This window comes from Salvelinus fontinalis, chromosome 28, assembly GCF_029448725.1.
Source record: "Salvelinus fontinalis isolate EN_2023a chromosome 28, ASM2944872v1, whole genome shotgun sequence".
Lineage (NCBI taxonomy): Eukaryota > Metazoa > Chordata > Actinopteri > Salmoniformes > Salmonidae > Salvelinus > Salvelinus fontinalis.
In genome coordinates this window covers 7,888,465-7,902,764 of record NC_074692.1, presented here as the reverse complement: position 1 = coordinate 7,902,764, position 14,300 = coordinate 7,888,465, and the positions used below count along the sequence as shown (strand labels likewise).

The 14,300-nt window shown below is 42.2% G+C and overlaps 1 protein-coding gene across 1 annotated transcript in view; it reads right to left on the bottom strand.

Annotated features, from left to right (window-relative positions):
• The window catches only part of LOC129825878 (transient receptor potential cation channel subfamily M member 6-like), a 92,481-nt gene that overhangs the window by 24,449 nt on the left and 53,732 nt on the right, over nucleotides 1-14,300 (bottom strand). The window contains exons 22-25 of the mRNA XM_055886003.1: nucleotides 3,150-3,401; nucleotides 926-1,100; nucleotides 655-769; nucleotides 314-510 (exon numbers count right to left, since the gene is read on the bottom strand). Coding sequence (XP_055741978.1) covers nucleotides 314-510; nucleotides 655-769; nucleotides 926-1,100; nucleotides 3,150-3,401 — 739 coding nt within the window. The remainder of the gene's footprint in view (nucleotides 1-313; nucleotides 511-654; nucleotides 770-925; nucleotides 1,101-3,149; nucleotides 3,402-14,300) is intronic.

Genomic DNA, 14,300 nt, shown 5'->3' with positions numbered 1-14,300 from the left:
AGAGAAAATTACAAACAAGTCCATATTTCAAACAAACTCACTTAGAAGTACTGTAGCATTTTCCTACCACGTGAAAATGCTTTGAATCAATACTGTCATAGAACAACAGCGTAGTAGACTAAGGCTAAATCAGTTGTACTTATCCAAAAACACACACACACACACACACACACACACACACACACACACACACACACACACACACACACACACACACACACACACACACACACACACACACACACACACACACACACACACACACACACACACACACACACACACACACACACACACACACACACACACTCACTAAGCCGACAGGAGTCCCTCTCCTTCTCAGACAAGCCCCTGTGTTTCCGGTAAATGGCGGTCACACACAGGGTCATGTGAATCAGGCTGACGAGGGGCGGGGGCAGCCACGGCTTCTCCTGATAGGTCATGATGTAACGGTAACGGTTGTACATCCACAGCTTTTTGGACGCGAACTTCATTTTAAAGTAGACATTGCTGTCAAAAAAAGATCCATAACAAACCGTAAAGCACTGAGAGATGCTGCAAAACCCAATTTGTACATAAAGCATAAACATCAGGCAGAAAAAGACAGATTCAAAAGACAATTTATATTTTTGATGGAGGGTTTAGAGTCCCTACTTGAGAAGGGCAAGGAGGACATTGACCATGATGAGGTACTGGAAGAAGAGGTAGACGGCCTGGAGGAAAGGGTGGAGGAAAGCCCCGGGGGCACACGGCTTGCCTTCTGCACAGGCTGCCATAAACACAAAAGGGACGGGGGTCTCAAATGGCATCATATTCCCATTGACTGTGGCCCATACAGGAGTCACCCCCACAACTCTGGTGTTGCAAGCAACTCCAATCAAACGGAACCACTACTGTAACTGGTCACTGGTTAGTAGTTACTCACCGTCTATTTCATCGGGGTACCCTTCTCCAAACATCATCCAGTATGGCTGGTTGACCACATCTCTGAGCAGGGTCCATGAAGGAGCTTCGTCTGGAGACAAGATGGCCTTCCTGGACACCCCGAAACTCAGCAGCACGATGGCCATCATGACCACAATGTAAAACATGTTACTGGTCTGAGCAAATGGGTCGAGAACATAGAGGATTTTTTTTTTAAATGGGCGATTCCACGCAAGCGGGAGTGGTAAATATTTTTGGTATCTCAGAGTGTTCTGGAAGGATGTTTGACATACTTTCTACATTTGTATCAAACATTGTTGTTTGTTTTTTCACCATGATAAAATGTTCCATTTTAAGCCCTTTTTAGAACTACAGTGCATTTGGGAAGTATTCAGACCCCTTGACTTTTTTCCACATTTTGTTCGGTTACAGAATTATTCTAAAATTGACAAAATAAAAATAAATCCTCATCAATCTACACACAATACCCCAAAATGACAAAGTGAAAACAGGTTTTTACAAATGTTTACAAATGTATTAAAAAAGTAAAACTGAAATACCTTATTTACATAAGTATTCAGACCTTCGCTATGAGACTGGAACTTGAGGTGCATCCGGTTTCCATTGATCATCCTTGTTTTTACACCTGTGGTAAATTCAATTGATTGGACATGATTTGGAAATGCCCACACCTGTCTATATAAGGTCCCACAGTTGACAGCGCATGTCAGAGCAAAAACTAAGCCATGAGGTCGAAGAATTCTCCGTACAGTTCCGAGACAGATTGTGTCAAGGCACAGATTTGGGAAAGGTTACCAAAAAATGTCTGCAGCGTTGAAGGTCCCCAAGAACACAGGGGCCTCCATCAAGTAAAGTGGTCTGAATACTTCCCTATGCTGTGGCATTAGGGCTGGCACAGTTACCGTAGAACTGTGTAACCAATGGTTATGAATGAAGACCACCATGAAAATAAAATAACCGTTATAACTGTTTTCTTTTTTGTGGAATGAACATCTGACTGAAGAAGAGATGGCCAGGCATTTGTGTGGTTGAGCCCGTTTCTGCGGTAACATGGACTCTTTACAACATAATGAAACTTTGTTGCTCCTTGCTGAAACAAGCCTTCGGGTGCCTAGGCAACGCCGCGCTCCCTGCAGCAGCAGCACACCTAGAAATATAATGAATAGAACGGGCTTGGAACATCTAAGCCTGGAAATTTGGCTAGTAAACTCATGGATACCCTCGCAATGGCTGGCTGGTAATTTCCATGGTAATCACATCACAAATCGCAAATCATAGGACATATTGATGGGTACACTTCCTGCTTTTATTTCCTGCTTTGATCCTATGGGTACACTCGCAATGGCCACCAGTACACCCATTATGCCATAATTGATTTGAATGGGGACGCCGGTTCTACTAATTCTATAATGGTGACCACGGTCATTTGGCTGACCAATAAATGTTATCCAAAATTCCATGACCGTCACATCCCTATGTGGCATAAGTCAGTGTTTTCATTCTGGTATTAGGGGGGCACACAAGGGTGCACATTTTAGATGTACAAGCAACAAAATAAAATCCCTGATTCTCATCAACAAGTCCTTGATTCGCATTATCAGGTATTTTATTGCTAAACTAGAACTAAAATGTTCATCCCTTTGGGTCCCTATAGACCAGGGGTATTCAACTCTTACCCTACGAGGTCCGGAGCCTGCTGGTTTTCTGTTCTACCTGATAATTAATTGCACACACCTGGTATCCCAGGTCTAAATCAGTCCCTGATTAAAGGGAAACAATGGAAAAATGCAGTGGAACTGACTTTGAGTTCCAGAGTTGTGTTTGAAGGCTATAGACCAAGATTTTAAAAACACTGGGCTGTGATTAGGTGGAGCTATGTATTTTATTTAACTTGGCAAGTCAGTTAAGAACAAATTCTTATTTACAATGACGACCTACCCCGGCCAAACCCTCTCCTAACCCGGACGACACTGGGCCAATTGTGAGCCGCCTGTTGTGATACAGCCAGCGATTGAACACTAGCCTGTAGTGACGCCTCTAGCACTGCGATGCAGTGCCTTAAACCGCTGCGTCACTCAGGATCTCTATTACACTAACCCAGTAGAGTGTGCCTGAAATGGCTTACAAAAGTAGTGCACTATATAGGGAATATAGTTTTGTACGTACCCTAGATGTTAGCCAAAGGAAGGAAACGCTGTACTCACCATCTTGGTGATCATGGTGAGGTAGTGTCCAGCGTGCTGGTTGACCGCTAGCAGGTCCAGCATCCGAACATACCAGAAGATTATGTCCAGGCAGTAGGTGATCCGCCCTGCTGTCCGGTAGGACCCGCTGTGCCAGCGCAGTGCCAGCCCCACCAGGAAGAGGAGGATGGCCAGGAAGTCAGACACGTTCCAGTACTCTCCGAACCATACCTTCAGCTTCTGACTGGGCTTCCTCGGCTCCGACATGAACACCTAACAGGTAGACACAAACCACACATTTGTCACATTTACTGATTTCTTTGGCTATACTAGGCGGTATTACAGTCGTAGTTTGAAAAGAGCCAAGTTGGAGAGACTTTCCATTTCTCTTGAGCTACGTTTTATAGCCTACCTTTTAGGAGTGCGATGATTTTTAACGGAGACAAATATGAGTGTAACTGACAAAGGCCACAAGATGTCACCCAACTATTTTCCAAACACTTTCACTGGCTGCCACTGCTCTTGCTCAACAAAAAATTCCCTCTGTTTCATCACAACTTTTGGGGATATTTCAACAAAACGATGTTGTGGTAAATTGATCTAATTTTTTGAAATTTTGAAAAAGTTGTAGTTATATTCCAATGACGTTAGATCTATAATTTGTTTTTTTAAATATACAAGTAGAAAAGCCTTAAGGTAAATGTAGATAATTTGAGTAAAGTCGTAATATGTTGGATGAGTGTGTTGGGGTCAACCGCCCCCCCTCTACTATGAGGTAACTGGCCCCTTTTTTTCATGAATTAAAAACTATTGAAAACCTTTTGCTCCTGAATATCATTTTAAAGACTACAGGGATTTAAAATATTGCATTATTCAAATACAACTTAGTGTAATTGTACATAATGTATTCTTTGAAAAGGAACAACAAAGAAAATGAATGTGCAGGTGAGTTAAAAAGAGGGACTTTAGATCAAATCTCCTCATAGAGTGGATATTAATGGTGACATGCGCAACACCCCCCCCCCCCCCATATTTTATTTAAATAATTAGTATTACTTACTAAAGAATTTCAAAATAAAACTGATTAAATTGATATTTTTTTTTAATTATTATTTATTATTATTTTTTATTTTTTTTATCACCCTTTCTCCCCAATTTTCGTGGTATCCAATCGCTAGTAATTACTGTCTTGTCTCATCGCTACAACTCCCGTACGGGCTCGGGAGAGACGAAGGTCGAAAGCCATGCGTCCTCCGAAGCACAACCCAACCAAGCCGCACTGCTTCTTAACCTGTTGAGGCTGGGGGCGCTGTTGTCACTATTTATGCTAATCGTGTAATTTTTGAAACGGCTTCCCACAAAATTCTTGATCGTACAATATGCATATTATTATTATTATTGGATAGAAAACAGTCTATAGTTTCTATAGGAGTTGACATTTTGTCTCTAAGTGGAACAGAACCCATTCTACAGCAATTTCCCTGACATGGAGTCAGATTTCAGAAATGTTGGCCCCTGATCTGGAGTCAGTTAAAAGGCCACAGTTATTGCTATGAGTATACGGACACTGCTTACGTCTTCCCCTGGATGCCTTTACGTGATGACGATTTGAATGGGGTCGATTGCGCGTTCACAGGCACTACAAATTAAAAAACCCTGAGGCTAGTCACTCTTTTGGAGCTGCGTCATGCGCCTGGAGGACACCGACCCGCACCTGTTCCAAGCATTAGTGGAGGGAGTAATATTACTCTGGTCATGTTTCTACTCGTTATAGGAGTTAAAAACATCATAAGGTAGTTAATTTAAAGCGTTTTATAGCAATTTATATCCGTTTAGTGCGATTTTGGGACATTTATTTCTGAAACGCTGTGAATGGCTGGGCACGCTTCCAGTTCATCCCGAACGCAGTTGGCATTTCCACATGGCAAGAGGACAGCTTTCCACCAAAAGACGATTAGACCCAAGAAAGGATCCTTTGCCCAAGATACTGATGGAAGAATAGCTCAAAGTAGGACATTTTTATTATGATAAATTGTGTTTCTGTCGAAAAATGTTAGTGGCTTAGGACGCCATGTTTTTTGACGTAGCTTCGCTTGGCGCAAACTGTATTGAAAAGTAAGGATAATTTAAAAAATGTAATTCCGCGATTGTATTAAGAATTAAATTGTCTATCAATCCCTGTCCACCCTATATTTTTTAGTCACGTTTATGAGTATTTATGTATACGACTAGATCACTGTCTAATATGGCGCACGGACATTTTCTCACCAGCTGGGCTACATTTTACATTGTCTAACCATGATTTTGGTGGCTAAATATGCACATTTTCGAACAAACTGTATATGTATGTTGTAATGTGATGTTACAGGGGTGTCATCTGAAGAATTCTGAGAAGGTTAGTGAAAAAAATAATATATTTTGGCGATGTTGACGTTATCGCTCACTTTGGCTAGAATCAATGCTGGGCTGCTATGTGCTATGTGCTATGCTAATATAACGATTTATTGTGTTTTCGCTGTAAGACACTTAGAAAATCTGAAATATTGTCTGTATTCACAGGATCTGTGTCTTTCGATTAGTGTATGCTGTGTATTTTTACGAAATGTTTGATGATTAGTAAGTAGGTAAACACGTTGCTCTATGTAGTTATTCTAGTCCATTTGTGACGGTGGGTGCAATTGTAACCTATGCCATCTACCTGAAATATGCACATTTTTCTAACAAAACCTATCCCATACCATAAATATGTTATCATGTTATCAGACTGTCATCTGATGAGTTTTTTTCTCGGTTAGGCGCTATAAATATCTTAGTTTAGCCGAATTGGTGATAGCTACTGGTGTTGGTGGACAAATAAAAGACGGTGGATTATGCTAATGTGTTTTTAGGTAATAGATTTACATCTTTACATATTGTGTCTTCCCTGTAAAACATTTTAAAAATCGGACATGTTGGCTGGATTCACAAGATCTGTGTCTTTCATTAGCTGTATTGGACTTTAATGTGTGAAAGTTAAATATTTAAAAAAATATATTTTTTTTGAATTTCGCGGCTCTGCCTTTTCAGTGGGGGTGGGGGGGGAGTGCCGCTAGCGGCACCCTCATCCTAGACAGGTTAACACAGCGCGCCTCCAACCCGGAAGCCAGCCGCACCAATGTGTCGGAGGAAACACCGTGCACCCGCCCCCACGGTTAGCTCCCACTGCACCCGGCCCGCCACAGGAGTCGCTGGAGCGCGATGAGACAAGGATATCCCTACCGGCCAAACCCTCCCTAACCCGGACGACGCTATGCCAATTGTGCGTCGCCCCACGGACCTCCCGGTCTTAAATTGATTTTAACACAATTGTGTGAGATCCTATGCCATGCTTCCCAAAATATTTGACCAATAAAAATTACAACATTTCTCTCATCTCTGTTTTCATAATTTCCCATCAATTCGGAAGTGGCTGAATCTCACCGGAGAAATTATCTCAGCGAGAAATGCAGAGCCCCTTTCTCAGTATGTGTAGCCACGATGCTGTCTGGAACAAAATAGTATAGCTGGTTGCATTTGATTGATTGATGCCAGAAAGCATTTGGCCTACCTTGATCATTTAAAAAAAATAACAGACAGCCAATCAGCATTGAGCTGACCTCAACTGTGGGTAGTCCTGGTGCAGCAAAACTCCCACCAAGGTAGGCAGACCAGTTTGGATTTGGCTTCACACCAATCAAATCACATCCTAAGCAAAACATTGTCAGAAAAACATGTCTGTTTCTGGTCTGCTTGTGTTGATGTCCTGCAGTAGCTAGTTTGCTAAATCAACCCTTTCCTAAGACATGGATGGGGATTTAGACTTGTGGTTTTGACTTAAAACTCTGTACGGGCCAATTATTATGATGGCGATTCTGATCTAACCATAAATTAACATATTATGCCACTGGCCTGAGAGGCTTGAAGTTCAATATGTGGCCTAGATGTTAACTAGCTAGCTAACCTAGCTGGTTCATTGTTGCACATGCGAGGAAGTTAGGCTAGCAAGAATTTTAGCTAGGTAGCCTATGACAACAAAAAGTGTAGTGTATGATAGAGCCATATAGGTTTTGCCAACGTGAAAGAGAGGAGGATGGCATTGACATTCAACTAGTGCAAGTAGGGTAAGAGAAACCTTTTTTATTGTACACACACACTCTCACTCACACACACACACACACGCACAGAAACCTGCACCATGGACAGCCACATTATACACTGCTCAAAAAAATAAAGGGAACACTTAAACAACACAATGTAACTCCAAGTCAATCACACTTCTGTGAAATCAAACTGTCCACTTAGGAAGCAACACTGATTGACAATAAATTTCACATGCTGTTGTGCAAATGGAATAGACAAAAGGTGGAAATTATAGGCAATTAGCAAGACACCCCCAAAAAAGGAGTGATTCTGCAGGTGGTGACCACAGACTACTTCTCAGTTCCTATGCTTCCTGGCTGATGTTTTGGTCACTTTTGAATGCTGGCGGTGCTCTCACTCTAGTGGTAGCATGAGACAGAGTCTACAACCCACACAAGTGGCTCAGGTAGTGCAGCTCATCCAGGATGGCACATCAATGCGAGCTGTGGCAAGAAGGTTTGCTGTGTCTGTCAGCGTAGTGTCCAGAGCATGGAGGCGCTACCAGGAGACAGGCCAGTACATCAGGAGACGTGGAGGAGGCCGTAGGAGGGCAACAACCCAGCAGCAGGACCGCTACCTCCGCCTTTGTGCAAGGAGGTGCACTGGCAGCGCCCTGCAAAATGACCTCCAGCAGGCCACAAATGTGCCCTGTGGGGTGCCCTGTAGGGTGCCCTGTGTAGGGTGACACTGCCCTGTGTAGGGTGCCGTCTTTCGGATGGGACGTTAAACGGGTGTCCTGACTCTCTGAGGTCATTAAAGATCCCATGGCACTTATCGTAAGAGTAGGGGTGTTAACCCCGGTGACCTGGCTAAATTCCCAATCTGGCCCTCAAACCATCATGGTCACCTAATAATCCCCAGTTTACAATTGGCTCATTCATTCCCCTCCTCTCCCCTGTAACTATTCCCCAGGTCGTTGCTGCAAATGAGAACGTGTTCTCAGTCAACTTACCTGGTAAAATAACGGTAAAATAAATAAAATAAAAATAAAAAATTTCAATGATTGAACCATTGATTCTGTTCTTGGTTAATATAATGTATAAATGTACACCAAGGTCATTCTTTGTTATGCCTCATCTGAGCAGGATCAGATGGTGACAGGTCTCCGCTGGGTCAGGCAACCAGAGAAGACCAGTCTGTGGTGGAGCTGAGGTGAACTTTTGTAGATGCAATACTTTATTATCTCTGTGCAGAAAACACTGGACAAGCAAGAAGCTTCATGCTATTTTAAGAGTCTGACAAACCTCAAGTTGATTTCCAAACTGTATCAAAGGTTGATAGGCTTTTCCCGATGGCACAAAACATGTAGAACAAAAATGTGAGAAAGACCTTCGAGACACTATTGATGACAATGAATGGATACAGATATGTTAGAATGCCCAGTCATGGAGACTGTTATCAGAAGAAACTAGCATTTATAGCGGCTAAGAAATGCATTGCTATTAATTTGAAGGTTGGTTATCCTCCCACAATGTCACAATGGATGGCAGAAATGTCAAGTTATCACTAGATTTGATTTATTACCAGATTAAGGGTATATTGTGCAACTTTCATAAGGTCTGGATGCCTTATATGGAATACTGTACGACAAAGGAGTCTGTACTGAAAACAGGCCCACGTCAAGGGAGATACCTATTTAGGCAATCCCTAGCTGCTGGGCTGCTCAGTCCTGGTACTGGGGGTCTGCTGTACTGTTGTCTCTCTGATCTTGGCTTAACACACCTGAAACCAATAATGAATGTTTCACTAAGATCCGAAAGCTGAGTGGGGTGGGTTGTGGCGATGTAGGGCGGTGAACCCCTAGGGGCAGGACGAGGCGACCCAGCTATATTGTGTGCAAGTATAAAGAGCTCTACAGTACTATTAGGCCTACGATATGATTTACAGTGCCCTCTGTAATTCTTCTTTTGGCTCAATGCTCAAAGTTTGGATTTGAAATCAAACAATGACTACGAAGTTAAAGTGCAATTGTAAATAAACGTAAGTATCAAAAGTAAAAGTAAGTAAAATTTCTTATATTAAGCAAAGCAGACAGCACCATTTTCTTGATGACATTTTTTACAGCTAGCCAGGGGTACACTCCAACATCATTTACAAGCCATGTATTTGCATTTAGTGAGTCTGCCAGATGGTAGTAGGGATGACCACGTGTTCTCTTCATAAGTGTGTGAATTGGACCATTTCCCTGTCCTGCTAAGCATTCAACATGTAATGTGTACTTTTGGGAGTCGTGGAAAATGTTTGGAGTAAAAAGTACGTCCTTTTCTTTAGGAATGTGGTGAAGTAATTGTAAAAAAAAATACCCCAGAAAACTACTTACAGTAAGTAGTACTTTAAAGTATTTTTACTTAAGTGCTTTACACCACTGATTGTTGAATTGTGAGGTGGCAGGTAGCCTAGTGGTTAGAGCGTTGGGCCACTAATCGAAAGGTTGCTAGATCAAATCCCCGAGCTGACAAGGTAAAAATCTGTTGTTCTGCCCCTGAACAAGGCAGTTAACACTAGACCGTCATAAAGAAAATAAAGAAATAATTTGTTCTTAACTGACTTGCCTAGTTAAATACAAATTGTTTGTCAATTTCTCAGATTGTTACTACATTCAAAATGTGATAGGAACAGCTTCCATCTGTCTGCTACAAATTTGTATAAGTACACTCAAAAAATTAGGGGTTCAACAAGGGTTCTTCTAAGATCCCCAAAGTTCTTTGGAGAACCTTTGGGTTCTTGGCACTGAGCATGGCCCCAAAATGTTCTTCCAAGAACCCCATTGGAGGTAGGGTTCATCGAGAAGGCTCCTTAGTTGGTGGGGGATCTTGCAGGAACCTAACTGCTCAACTGAAACATTTGGATTTGAAAGAACAGTAGGTCTTACCACTTACACTTACCCTAAATTGAGGAGGTCGTTACATTTCAGTTAAGGTTTGTCCCTATATATAAAATGTGTCCCTATAAAGAAAATGGTAAATGTAATCTGCATAATACTTAACCAATACCAATTGACATACCTTTGTTTGCCTCGTCTGTATACCTACAGACACAAAAGTGAGCAGTTCAGTCATCTGCACGCAATACAGCTAGCCTTCAACATATTCTTATAGCCTACATATTCTCACCTCTTTGTTTATTGATATCCATTGAATTGTGTCCATTTTCTGTTTTAGAAAGATTTGCACAAATATGAAAAGATAGATGGTATTGTCATAAAACAATATCAATTTAGATCATATAAGGGACAAACCTTAAATTGAAGAGATCTTTACATTTTTCAGTTAAGTGCCTGCACCTGCTGTCCTTTCACATTCAAATCCAAGTGTTTCAGTTGGGCAGTTAGGTTCCTGCAAGAACCCCCACCAACTAAGGAGGGTCCTTGATAAACCCCACCGCCTATGGGGTTCTTGAAAGAACCTTTTGGGGGCAATTTTCAGTACCAAGAACCCTAAGGTTCTTCGACGAACTTTGACGAACCGTTGTTGAACCCCTCATTTTTTTTATGTACTTTGAAGTTTGTTAAATACAATGACTTACCAATACAGTTAGTAGAAAGAAAACACATCGAGCTACCATAAAAAAACTGCTGAAAAACAACCCAACAGCACATCAATCAGCAATGTTTGTTGTTGTCAGGGAAACAATAATGAACATTCTATGCCAGAGTACTCTACTTTCTGAAAAGGTAGAGACTCTTCTGATGCAACACTTTTTTTTAAAATTGTCTGAAAGGTTAAACACTTTGAAATGTGATGTTTGGAACAACTTCAAATGGGCCATTTGAGAAAAATGGATGAACGTCTAATTCTGATGTGAAACTGTGAGAGCTGGTAGGAAGAATCACTATGTAAAGTCTCATGCAAAGTAGGGACAGTCTATTATTGTGGGGTTTAAAGAGATTCTCCTGTAGTTTTGTATACTTTTTAGCCAGCAGTTCTGAAAGTAGTGCTCGAGCCAAAAGTGGTCCCAGAAAATTGCATACTACATCACATATGTACACAACGTCATGGCTCTCTCTCTCTCGCCACTTGCTAGCTCACTCAAATGGCAAGGGGCTGAAGCTCATTAGCTAGAACTCTAATTGCTAGGGGGCTTACCCACGCGTGGGGAAAATGTAGGGATAGTAGCACTGCACAGCTACCAGTAAACCGTCACTTTCAAACTAGGGATTTTGTGGCTAATTGAGGTAAGACTAATTCCGCTCATAGATTATGCATGTATGAACTACACATGAACATATCCAGCCCAAAGCAGGAGGTTTATAAAATACGTGTTAGTCACCAAAGTTCCGGCGCATGTCTTTAAGTCATACAAACATGATGTCAATAGATGTATTGGTCTTGATGAAATGAATGATAACTGAAATATAGCTAAATATAGATTGAAAAAAACTGGTGGCACTTAATGCCCCTGACACAAGGTCCATTTAGCAATGCTCCTCTCCCCATTAGTAGGTATCCTCTAGGCAAATCTCTATTTCCCTTAGTTCAGTTATGCACTACACTCTCCTCAAAAGTAGTAGCCTATTCCAGAGATTGCCTACTCTATGTAGGATGTGATTTGAGAAGCATAATGTGGCTAGTGATTTGTTGGCTCCCGTGGCAACCTCTTGCTTCACAATGGTGACGTCATAAAACATACTGTATAACTAATGACAGGCAGTGTGATTGGTTATCATTGTGATTCTCATATGCTTGATGGTCAGTTGAATTAAAAAGAAGAAGAAGAAGAACTTTATTTTCCCCGCAAGGGAACTTCTTTTTGGAGTGGTTCAGAAAATAAATAAATAACATAAACATAATAGGTTAGGCTACACAGCAGCTACCAGGGCGTGTTCTCAGAGCATGTACAGAAAGGGATATTAACAGTCATTTTCAACCTCTCCTTGCCCCAGTCTGTAATCCCCACATGTTTTAAGAAGACCACCATCATTCCTGTTCCCAAGAACTCTAAGGCTTCATGCCACAATGACTACCGCCCTGTAACACATATGGCTACCCGGACTATTTACATTGACCCCATAATTTTATTCTTATTTATTAAAATGTTTTGCACGGACTATTGTACAGGCTCAATGTACACTCACTGGAGGCATATACACATGAACACACACACACATGCATATTGATGCTATATGCACACATGCATGCATTCACATTCCTGACATATTCTACTGCTACTCTCTGTTTATTATCTATGCATAATTACCCCTACCTACAGTACATGTACATATTACCTCAATTACCTTGACTAACCCTGCACATTGACTAGTTACTGGTACCCCTTGTATGTAGCCTCGTTATTGTTATTTTATTGTTACCATTTTTCCTTTAGTTTATTTCTTACTTTTTTTAAACTGCATCATTGCTTAATTAAGGGCTCGTTAGTAAGCTTTTTGGGGTAAGGTCTACCTACACCTGTTGTATTCGGCTCGTGACAAATCAACTTTGATTTGTCATATTTGATAATGCCAGCCAGGTCCAATGTCTCAGGTTTTGAATGAGAAGTTCATCTGAGAAAGGTTGGCTGGCAGACCTGCTTCTGGATCCGTTTGTGAAGTTTTTGCCAAAAGGAAATGTTATCAACACCCAAATGTTACATTCCAAAGCTCGAAGATGTTAAATAAGGAATAAGCAGCTGTTTTCCACCCCAAATGCCACAGCTTGCTGTAGAAAATCTCTGACAGGACTCATCAAGCTCATTATAAGAGTGTGAGCAGTGGTGGAAAAAGTACCCAATTTTCATACTTGAGTAAAAGTAAAGTTACGTTAATAGTTAATTTACTGAAGTAAAACTGAAAATCACCCAGTAAAATACTACTTGAGTAAAAGTCTAAAAGTATTTCGTTTTATATATACTTAAGTATCAAAAGTAAATGTGATTGCTAAAATATACTTAAGTATCAAAAGCAAAAGTATAAATTATTGGTAATTCCTAATATTAAGCAAACAAGACAGCACAATTGTCTTGTTTTTTTAGTTTATGGACAGCCAGGGGCACACTCCAACACTGACATAATTTACAAATAAAGATCCATGGCATGTTAGGCCTGACCATAAGCACAGTTCAGATGCATCAGACAGACAAAACAGAATTATTTTATAGGTTAATGTGGGTTGTGCACTTAATAGCTCTGCTTTCAAACCAGTTAATTATTCAGTGGATGGGGTTGGGCAAAGGATATGAGGGGGAAGAAAAGGTGAATAGCAGAAGGGCTAATGACTTCGGGCCGATAAACCGGGGGGAGAGTTTGCGGGATTCCACCCGGAGGGGCAGATCCCGGGTGGACAGCCATACCTTCTGCCCTAGCCAATGCCGGGGTCCGGTGGAGATCTGCTTGTCATCCATACCTGGAGGTGGTCTTGAGGAGGGCCGACCGGGCTCTCCTCCAGGCATGACGACAGCAGCAGACAAACATCTGGGCAGAAGGTATGCCAACCTCTTCTTCTTGCTCAGGGAAGAGCGGGGGCTGATACCCCAGGGAACACTCAAAAGGTGACAGCCCCGTGACAGAGCAGGGAAGAGTGTATTCGACCCACACAAGCTGCTGGCTCCAGGTGGTGGGGTTGGCGGAGACCAGGCAGCGTGGAGTAGTCTCTAGGTCCTTGTTGGCTCGCTCCGACTGTCCGTTGGACTGGGGGTGGAACCCGGAGGACATGCTGGCCAACGACCCAATGAAGGTGCAGAATGCCTTTCAGATGGGGGAAGACCCGTGACAAAGTCCAGGGAGATGTGAGACCAGGGACCGTGAGGGACAGGCAGAGATTGGAGGAAACCAGCCGGAGCTTGCCGAGGAGTCTTGTTCTGTACACAAACTGTGCAAGCGGCGACGAATGCGGACAGATCAGGGACCATGGTAGGCCACCAAAATCATTGGCGCACAAAAGCCAGGGTCCGACGTGAGCCCGGGTGGCATGCAAACCTGGAGGTGTGGGCCTGATCCAGGACCGCGGAGCGGACGACGTCAGTAACAAACATCCGGTTATCAGGCCCCCCCCAGTGTTTGGCTGGGAAATCTGCGCCTCA